Here is a 10,437-nt window from a genome sequence, read left to right as displayed (position 1 = left end):
TCTTACTCTTTCTATTTTCTGGTCTGTAAAGGAAAGGACTAGAGATGTGGGTAGGGCAGGGGCATACTAACCTCCAAGGGTCCCACGAGTTCAGCTCCATCAATCTCCTACCTCTCCCTATCGCCCCCCACCCTCCCTCAACGCATCCAGCTTAGAGCGAGGGGTAATGGAAAGGATTCTTGAATCAAATCTCCTTTGTGCTCCTTCCTCTCTGTAAAACCTTGGGCCACTTATGTGACCTATGAGCCTCCGCTTTCCCATCTGTGAAATGGGGCAGGCTCCTGGGGCCTGGAGCACTCAGCAGGCGGTAACCCGGTGGGCGTTCCCTGCGCAGGCCACGCCCCCACCTGTTAGGCCGGGCCCCGCGGCGCCCGGCGGTGTTGCCATGGCAACGCGCGTACACAGGCCGGGCGGGCGCGCTGGGCGCCGGGTGTCTGCTGGAGACTCCGCGGGAGCGCGGCCGGGAGGCCTCGCCCGGGAGCGGGCCCGACGCCTCCCGAGCTGGCAGGGCTCTGGGCGGAGGTCGGAGCGTGGGCTTCCTTCTCCCGCCAGGTAAGTGCGGTGCGGGAAGGGGCGGCGGGCCGAGACCGGGGACCGGAAGGGGCGGCCCCGCGAGGATTAGCGCTGGGAGGAGGAGGGGTGGCTCGCCGTCCCCATCCTCCCGGATCTAGGCTCCGGTCCCCAGGAGCACCCCAGTAGGTGCCCCAACACCAACCCTTCCTTTCCAGGTGCAGCTCCAACCCCGCCCGCGGAGAAAGCCCCCAGGGGCCTTAGACCCCTCCTTGGCACCAGCCATGCCACTCTGGGAAGTCCTGGCGGGTACGGCTGGGATTAGGAGGGGCATACCCGCTGCCCCTGACTTACGAATGACACCCACCCAGCGGTCAGAGAGACTCCCCCCTTGCCTAACCTCTCCCTTTCCAAATACAACACTGAGAAATTTCTAGGGCTCCCAGGCCACTTAAGATCTGGTAACCCCTCAATAGAAATTTTGCTTCTCTGTCTCACTTTTGACCCCTAAGCAGGGAGTGCAGATGAGTGAAGCTCTTTTGCTCTTTTCCATGGTCGGTGCCCTGTGTCATAGAACTAATTTACAGAGTTTAACGCATCTAATCACTTTCTACAGTGTTTTCAGGTAGGAAAGTGACTGCACAGGGCAAGATCAAAGTGGGGAAATATGGCCCAACCCATTCAGTTAAAGAAATAGACTTTTTTTTTTTTTTTTTCCAAAATGTCATCTAGGATAAATACTGAAGGGGAAAATAAAAGATAGTTACTGTCAGAGGTTCTTAGGCTACTCTGACTTACTTTTAAGCATTATTTCGTATTTTCATTCATTCATGATTTACTGAGTACCACTATGTGTCAGGCCTGGCAGCTCTGGGGGCCAGAGTTGGAGTAATGAACAGAACTGTGAGGAACCACAAAGGGTCTGAGATTTTTACACTACCTGCAAGCTAAGTTAGCCTGCCACTGCTTAATGATGCTAGCAGAAGACCAGAGACTCCAGGACCAGAGACAAAGGATGTTATTACTCACATCACAGCAGGCACTGTGAGCTTCATGTTTGCATTGGTTCCCCTTGCCCTGCAAGTTCCCCGGGGTGATACAGGACAGCCCAGGTGGATGCTGTACACACTGCGAGTCTGTGTCCCAGCTAAGGAACCCCAAGCTCAGGAAACTCCAGTCTTTTAAAAGGGACTGCTAGCCAGTGCCCAACCTTTGCCCTGGAAGGAGATGACGTTTTTTTTTTTTAATTGAGATGGAGTCTTGCTCTGTCGCCCAAGCTAGAGTACAGTGGCACAGTCTCAGCTCACTGCAACCTCTGCTGCCTGGGTTCAAGTGATTGTCCTGCCGCAGACTTCCAAGTAGGTGGAACTACAGGTGCATGCCACCATGCCTGGCTAATTTTTTTGCATTTTTAGTAGAGACAGGGTTTCACCATGTTGGCCAGGCTGGTCTCAAACTCCTGACCTCAGGTGATCCGTCCGCCTGGGCCTCCCAAAGTGCTGGGATTACAGTCGTGAACCACCGTGCCTGGCCGGAGATGACATTTTTATCATAAAAAGTCTGCACTCTGCCCTGGTTGGGGACACTATCCCTATCCTCTCAGGATATTTGCCCTGCAGATGTCCTTGGAAAGATTGTCAGGAACAAAATCTGTCAGTATCTTTGCTCTGAAGATGGGTACAAACACAGGAAACCCGTGGGTAATTGAGTTTAAAACAACACAGTTCAGGCTCTCTTGGGACATATCTCAGTGAAAGGGAAACAGTAAACATGTAGCTAAGAACAAAAAAATGACAGACAATGATAAGCTCAAGGAAGGAGCCACAGCGTGACACGTGCTAGCTAGACAACAGTTCAGGCTCTCTTGGGACATATCTCAGTGAAAGGGAAACAGTAAACATGTAGCTAAGAACAAAAAAATGACAGAGAATGATAAGCTCAAGGAAGGAGCCACAGCGTGACACGTGCTAGCTAGACAACGAAGTGACTGATGACGCCTTTAGCTGGGGTGGTCGGGTAGCTACCACAAGGCACCAACTGTGGAAACATCTGGGGGAAAAGCTAAAAAAAAAAAGCCAGTCATTCAGATTTGGGGTTTTACTCTGGAGGCATTTCCTGTGGCTTTCCCACAAAAGAGACATTTCTCGAAAGTTGACTTTAGATTAGTTTTACTTTAGTTTTGAATGTGGTGCTTGATAATGTAGTCCTCTATGATTGAAGATTAATAACTCAGGCAATTTGAGGGCAACAAGGCATGGTTCTTTTGGAAAAAGAAATGTCTTTTTATCCCTATTAAAGACAGCAGACTTAAAAATAAAATTCTCATTATATGAAAGTATTAATATTTCTGAGGATTTCTCATAGGCTTCAGAATTTACAAACTATCTGGTTTGTTTTATTTCTCTTACCCCCAAGGGTCTTTTCTTTTTTGCAGAGGATAGAATTCTGGTGTTAAGGGCTATCTGTTATTTCATGTCCCAAGTGTCAACAAAACAGTGACAACCTCAGTGTCCCAAGTGACACCTCTCCCTCCCCCTACTCAGTCACTCTCCCTGCTCCTCCATCCCATCCCCTCCCCCGACAGCAGCGATGGAGGTGTGAAAAGTTGAGCTGCCTGAGGATTATATAGTGGTGACATGCAATGGCTGTCTCCCTGCCCGAATGCTAGGGTCCCTTAACCTCTCTGCATCTCAGTCTCCTTGTCTGTAAAGTAGGGACAATAATGACACCTACCTTGCAGGGTTTCTCTGAGGATGAAAAGAGTATATTCAAGGAAAAGTGCCTGGCACTTATTAAGGACTCCATAAATGATGACGGAGATGATGATGAAAAGCAGAGCCAGCCCTGAGAGTCCGTACCACCACAACTAGTTGAGTTTTGTTTTTATCCATAGTCCAATAATTTGGCATTTCACTAACTTTTCTATTGAAAGGAAAGGAGAGAGACTGTTGTTCTTTGACAAGGCATTGAGGTGGAGGGTATCACCCTGCATCTTTTTTTTTTTTTCACCCTGCGTCTTTAGACATAATCTCAAATGAGATTCAAGGATCGAGATGAATTACTGTCAACATTTTAGAACTTTCTGAAGTCACCGAAGTGTTTATCTTAAAAGATGTGTATAGAACTTATTTCAAAATGCGCCACAATATAAAATGGATGGACACACGGATAGATGGAAAGATATGTGATAAAGCACATATGGCAAAATGCCGATGGTAGAATCTAGTGGTGGGTACATAGGAGCTCACTATCTGCTTTTTTCAGCCTCTCTGTATGGTTGACATTTTTATAGTAAAATGCTGGCGGGAATACTGTGCAGGGTCCTGATTACATGGCTGAGCTATAAGCTTGATATTTTGCCTTTAGAAGTAATCTTTTTTCCCCTAAGTAAATAATGAAGAAATGCAGCGATTTAAAAAGGAAAACATCATCTAATGCCTGCCTCTCCGATGATAACTCTTTAAGAAACTCTAAAAGCAGACATGGTGGCGTGCCTGTGTTCCTAGCTACTCTGGAGGCTGAGGCAGGAGGATCATTTGAGCCCGAGAGTTCAAGGCTGCAGTGAGCTGTGATTGTGCCACCGCACTCAGCCTGGCCAAAGAGCAGGACTTCATCTCTAAATATGAATGAATGGATCAAATAAGCTCTATAGAAGTTTAGCGTTCCTTGGATCAGAGTTTGAGGAGCCCAGGTTGACAACACTAATAAGAGTAGTACAAATGAGTGTTCGGTGTGTGCCAGGCACCATTCTAGATACCACACGTGTATTAGCTCATTGAATCCTCACAAAACCCATTTTAGGATGGGTGTGGTGGCTCACGTCTGTAATCCCAGCACTTTGGGAGGCCAAGGTGGGAGGATTGCTTGAGCTCAAGAGTTTGAGACTAGCCTGGGCAACCTGGCAATACGCCGTCTCTACAAAAAATTAGCCAGGTGTGGTGGTGCACACCTGTCATCCCAGCTACTTGATAGGCTGAGGCAGGAGGATTGCTTGAGGCCAGGAGATCGAGACTTTGATGAGCCAAGATTGCTCACTGCCCTGCAGCCAGGATGACAAAGTGAGCCCCTGTCTCAGAAAAACAAACAAACAAACAAACAAAAAACCCACCCATTTTATAGATGAGGAAACTGAGTCACAGAGAATAAGTAACTCACCCAAGGTCACAGAGCTAGTAAGGGTTGGATTAGGAACACAGAACCTGAATACTTGGTATGTCAGATCACTAAGCTCATACTAAGCTTGATGGGAGGTAGAGAGCAATCATCAGTGGAACTCAGATTTGTTGTCAGGTTGTTTTAGCTTTTGTTTGCTTGTGTCCTGAGTTACTTAAGAAATGCCCTCTGTTTGATTATTAGAACCAGGCTTTTCTTTTTTTTTTTTTTTGAGACGGAGTCTCGCTGTGTCGCCCAGGCTGGAGTGCAGTGGCCGGATCTCAGCTCACTGCAAGCTCTGCCTCCCAGGTTTACGCCATTCTCCTGCCTCAGCCTCCCGAGTAGCTGGGACTACAGGCGCCTGCCACCTCGCCCAGCTAGTTTTTTGTACTTTTTAGTAGAGACAGGGTTTCACCGTGTTAGCCAGGATGGTCTCGATCTCCTGACCTCGTGATCCGCCCATCTCGGCCTCCCAAAGTGCTGGGATTACAGGCTTGAGCCACCGCGCCCAGCCTCATTCTAAGTATGATGTTGAATAATTAGAGGACTGCATTTTCTAACAAAATTCTTTCTGAAAACCTTATGTAGGGAAAACAGAGAGGATGAAAGCCTATCTAAAGAGCGCAGAAGGCTTTTTTGTCCTAAATAAAAGTACCACAATTGGAAGGCATGAAGATTCAGACCTTGTTTTACAGGTAAGAAGTCTTCCCACCTGTTCCTGTCCCCTCCCTGACCCCTTCCTTCCCCCTTCAACAGTCCTTAGTGTTATGTGGCCTCCAGTCTCTTGTACACCACAACCTTGGGCAAGCAGCCATACCTTTCCTTGCTGTGCTACCAATAGCCAGTTGCCACGGGTATCCCATTTCGCTGGCATAAGGAGTGAAGCTGAGTGCTGTGCAGAGCGGGATGTGCCCCATCCTTTGCTGAGCACATCTGTCGCTGTCCCACCCGATGCAGAGCAGATGAGCCCAAAGTAGGGCTTATCCCGAGAGGAATCTTGGCTTTGCGCAGGAAAGAATTCAAGGGCAAGCCAGGAGTAGAAGGAAACAGACTTATGGAAGCAGCAGTGTTACAGCTGTGTGGCTGCTCCTACAGAGCCGGGCTGCCCTGTGGACAGAGAGCAGCAGCTCAGGGCAGTTTTGCAGTCATATTTATACTCACTTTTAACTGCATGCAGATTAAGGGTCGGTTTATGCAGGGAAGGGATAATAACTTTGGGATCATTGGATGCCATGGAAAGGGGAGATAACTCTTGGGTGTTGCCATGGCAACAGTACATTGACATGGCACTTTGGTGGGCAGGTCTGACTGAAAGTTGCTTTCACCTTGGCCCTGTTTTAGCTAGTCCTCAATCTGGTCCAGTGTCTGAGCCCCACCTCTGGAGTCCAGTGCCACCTCCTACCTCACACCTGTGGTCATGTCCCCAGCAGACTGATGTGTGTTTCAGAAGGTGCTTTGGCCTTTGCCTGCTCTGGGCTAGGCCTCTCTCCCTTTCAAGACCCCGTGTGGGACTGCTGTGGGCCTCTCAGAGGCCAGGAAGGCCATGGAGCTCCAAGCCCCAGGCTTAGCCTGGGCATTCTTTCATTTCATTCTCTGAATTAGCTGTGGTTTGGTCCAAAGCCTCAGCTAACTGCAACCAAGAAAATTGAAAGAAGGAGAATAATAATAAAAACAGTGGCTTTGAGCCTGTTTAAATATGGAAGGGGGTTAAAATATTGAAGTGGAAAGAGAAATGCCGTGGAATCTCTTTGTAACTGTGAAAAGCAGATGTCTTTCAGACCTCACTATTTTTTAACCCTTCATTTTGAAATTAGAGATTCACAAGAAGTTCCAAAAATAGTAGGTAGAGATCACACCTACCTTTCACCCAGTTTCCTCCAATGGCTACATACTATGTGTGACTATAACAATATCAAAACCAGGAAATTGACGTAAATGCTCTGTGTGTGTGTGTGTGTGTGTGTGTATGTGTGTGTATGTGTGTCGGAGAGAGAGAGAGAGAAGGACAATGTGTGTAGTTTTGTATCATTTTATAGATCACATGTGTATTAATAGATTTGTGTATAGCAATCAAAAAATTGTCTTACCTCTTTTGCTTCCTTTTCCTTTCCATATAAATTTTAGAATAAGTCTGTATCTATGAAATGTCCTGCTGAGATTTTGATAGAAATTGTGTTTAAATCTATACATCGATGTGGAAAGAATTTATATATTTACTATGTGGTTTTTCAATCCATGAACATGGTATGTTTCTGCATTGATTTAGGTCTTCTTTGATTTCTTTCATGAATACTTTGTAGCTTTCAGCATACAAATCCTGTACATGTTTTGCTGGATTTATACTTAAGTACTTAATTTCTCCTTTTTTGTTTGTGGTGGTAAATGGTATTATACTTTAAATTTCAGTGGCCACCTATTCATTGCCAGTGTATAGAAACATAATTGATTTTTGTATGCTTACATGGTATCTTGCAACCTTAACTGAACTTTCTGGAAGTTTTTTGTTGCCTGCTTAGGATGTTACCATGTCATCTGCAAATTAAAACAGTTTTATTTTTACTTTTTTGATCTGTACACTTTTAATTTTATTTTCTTGAGATATTGCATTGGCTGAGACTTCCAGTACTCTGTTGCATAAGAGTGGTGAGAGCAGTATAAATCTTTATATTTGCCTTGTTCCTGATTTTAAGGGAAAAGCATTCAGTCTTTCATCATTAAATATTATATTAGCTGTAGGGTTTTTTTTTTTAATAGGTGTTCTTTATCAAAGGGAGAACATTCCCCCTGCATTTCTAGTTTTCTAAGAGTTATAAACGCAATCGATTTTAAAATAACTCAACATACCTTCCCTTGAGATTCTCATCTGTGACATGGTCTCTCTACAAGGACACAGAAAACTGTTCAGTGTACAAAATGGAAAAATCAAATAAAAAGAATTGTAGTTTCTTCTGTATCGCAACAAGGGATAAATTTAAGGTAGTTTTACTTTCTGGGTGGCCAAGGAAGAGACAGTGATCCCTGTTTTGAACTGGACTATGATATTAGAAAACTGTAGTAATTTTTAAAAGCACAGGCTTTGGAGGTAGACCTGGATTTGAATCTCTTAGACCGTTTTCTGGCTGTGTGACTTCAAGCAAACTACTTAATCATGCTGAGCTCATTTTCTCCATCTATAAACCACTTATTTCACAGGGCTGTAGGGATTAAATGAGAAAATGCATATAAAGTACCTGGCATATGGTACGAAGTAGATGACACCACAATCATTATTATGGTCGTGTAAAGTGGAGACAGAGAATTTTTGTTCACGGGGTTAAGGCGGGTTATCCACTGATACTAACAAGCTATTTGGAAATGGGAACTGATGAGGACAATTATATATATAGACACAAATTGAGTAGCATTGATTGTATAAAAATAATTGACTGCTTACTGCTCCTTGGCCTTAGTTTAAAAAGTAAGTCACCACTGTCAGCAACAGTTCCATTGATTTATGAAGGAATCAGTTGCATTTCCAGAAGCATGAGCTTGCACTGACTCCCGAGAGAACAGATGATACATGAGTTGCCAAATGCTTTGTGAATAGACTTTTAATGGGCTTTTATATCTTCTCTTAGACAAATCCTCTTCCAAAAGCTTAAATCGATTTGGGAGAGGAGATTTGCTTTAAGAAGGGATGTGGGGGACACAGGTCTGTTTTGAAGAACTGAAACCTACAGGTGTGTCCATATTTTTCAGAAAATATTTTATAAGACAAGGTGAAAATTGCCCCTCTTCTGCCTTCACTGGGCCTTTCTGATTAACCCAAGAATCATGCTTGATCAGCTATAAGCCACCCTGAGTAATAATTCAACAGTCAATTTATCATTTGTCTTATTTGTGCTGTTAGAAGTCATTCCACTAACTAAAGTTCAGGAATCTTAAAAAAAAAAAAATCAGCTGTGAAATTACCCAGCATTTACACCTAACAAAGAGAGAAGATCGTTTTATTTACTTGGATAAATCCTAAAGAATAGGGAGCTATGCTTCTAAAGATTTATTAATGTATTCATTTGCAAAGCTGACTTTTTTTTTGCTTATTGATATCATAATCTGACATTGTTCACATATTCTGATAATGGAAGGTAATTATGTACCTATTGTTTTTTAAAAATTTGGGAGAAAGCAAACTGTAAAGAAGAAAATAAAAATCACTTGTAATCATATGACTCAGGGACAGTCAACATTGATATTTGTAGAGTTTTGCCCTCCAGACTTTTTTTTTCTGTATCATGAAAGGAGTTTGGTTTCCTAATGGCTATAGGAAGCCTGTTTTAGCCAGCCTGGTTTTTGCCGTTATCATCACTCATTCATTCCACAGACTTTGCCTGGAGCCCCAGCACAGAGGTAAGCCTGGGGATACTCACATGGTCCTGCAATCAGGAAGCTGCTAGGAGAGACACACAGGTCAGAGGATCTGCAGAGCCTGGATGGTTTCAAGCTTATGTCAGGGCTCTAAAGGAAAGGAATATGGAGCATGAGAAGGCCTTAACTAGACAAAGGGAGAGGGAACAGTGTGTGCAAAGGCCCTGGGGTGGGAGAGCATATGGCGAGCCTGATGAACTGAAAGAAAACCAGTATGTGGAGGTCAGAGTGGGAAGGGGGAGAGCTAAAGGCAGGCAGGACTCCTTCCTGCCACCGTAAGAATGTTGGTCTTTATCTGAAAAACAATGGGAAGATGCCACTGACGAATTTTCAGCAAGTGGAAGACCTGCCTATTGAAATGGGCTCCCTGGCTGCCTTGTGCAGAAATCAGGAGCTCCTTTCAGAGTCTACCCCCACCCCTGCCTGCATTGGACAGTGCTGGAATACCTCGGCCACCAGCCTTGCTCATTTCAGAGCTAAACCTTCTGGTTATAATCTGTATAATTTGATGTGGTTTTTGAACTGAATGTTTATAGTTGGATGTGGCTGTTACTTGAACACTGATAAGAAAGGGACTTAATTCTTCCAGAATGCAGCAATGTCACAAGCCAATGGTTGCTGGGTTTTTCATGTGCATGAGTGTGATTGTTAAACATGAATCCCAAGGCTTTCTGACGCAGTGGGGTTAGGCGAGGTCGGGAATCTGTCCATTTCTCTGCTCTGCAGGTTCTGGTGAGGGTCCCCACGGAGATGCTTCCAGGACCGAACCTTGAGAGCCCTGCCTTAATGCTGCCCTCCCTCTCACTGCTCCATCTCCAGGGACTCCAGCTTCTTCTCTTCTGATGCCAGGGGAGCTCCTGTTCACTCTTTGTGTGTGTGTGTGTGTGTGTGTGTGTGTGTACTATTTCAATATACTTTGTTTTGAGGAAAAGAGAAGCAAAGGTTAAAGAATGGAAAGCTGGCTAGGCACGGTGGCTCAGGCCTATAATTCCAGCACTTCGGGAGGCTGAGGCGGGCAGATCACTTGAGGTCAGGAGTTCGAGACCAGCCTGGCCATCATGGTGAAACCCCACCTCTACTAAAAATACAAAAATTAGCCGTGTGTGGTGGTACACGCCTATAATCCCAGCTACTTGGGAGGCTGAGGCAGGAGAATTGCTTGAACCTGGGAGATTGCAGTGAGCTGAGATTGTGCCACTGCACTCCAGCCTGGGCGACAGAGTGAGACTGTGTCTCAAAAAAAAAGAAGAAGAGTGGAGAGCTGATCTTCTCCTTAGGACCTCGCCCTGCCCTGCCCTGCACCGAGGAGGTTTCAGGATTCCCTTTACAATTGACTTGCAGGGCAGCCCGAGTCAATGCAGTGCTGTGGCT

General features: G+C 45.2%; 1 protein-coding gene across 10 annotated transcripts in view; it reads left to right on the top strand.

The window, feature by feature from the left end:
• The first annotated feature begins 370 nt into the window (after positions 1-370).
• The window catches only part of FHAD1 (forkhead associated phosphopeptide binding domain 1), a 157,873-nt gene continuing 147,806 nt past the window's right edge, over positions 371-10,437 (top strand). For 5 of the 10 annotated variants that reach the window (XR_013407498.1, XR_013407492.1, XM_015117411.3 and 2 more), the window contains exons 1-2: positions 376-552; positions 5,251-5,357. Coding sequence is in view for 8 of the 10 variants with exons in the window: in XM_015117411.3 (XP_014972897.3) it covers positions 5,265-5,357 (93 nt within the window). In the remaining 2 variants the exon portion in view is untranslated. Of the gene's footprint in view, positions 553-5,250; positions 5,358-10,437 lie in introns of all 10 variants that reach the window. The other 5 variants (XM_077973385.1, XM_077973390.1, XM_077973374.1 and 2 more) reach the window with 2 other exon arrangements.

Source organism: Macaca mulatta, chromosome 1 (assembly GCF_049350105.2).
Source record: "Macaca mulatta isolate MMU2019108-1 chromosome 1, T2T-MMU8v2.0, whole genome shotgun sequence".
In the NCBI taxonomy this organism is placed as follows: domain Eukaryota; kingdom Metazoa; phylum Chordata; class Mammalia; order Primates; family Cercopithecidae; genus Macaca; species Macaca mulatta.
The sequence above is the reverse complement of the archived record's forward strand: the minus strand, read 5'-3'. Positions and strand labels throughout refer to the sequence as shown.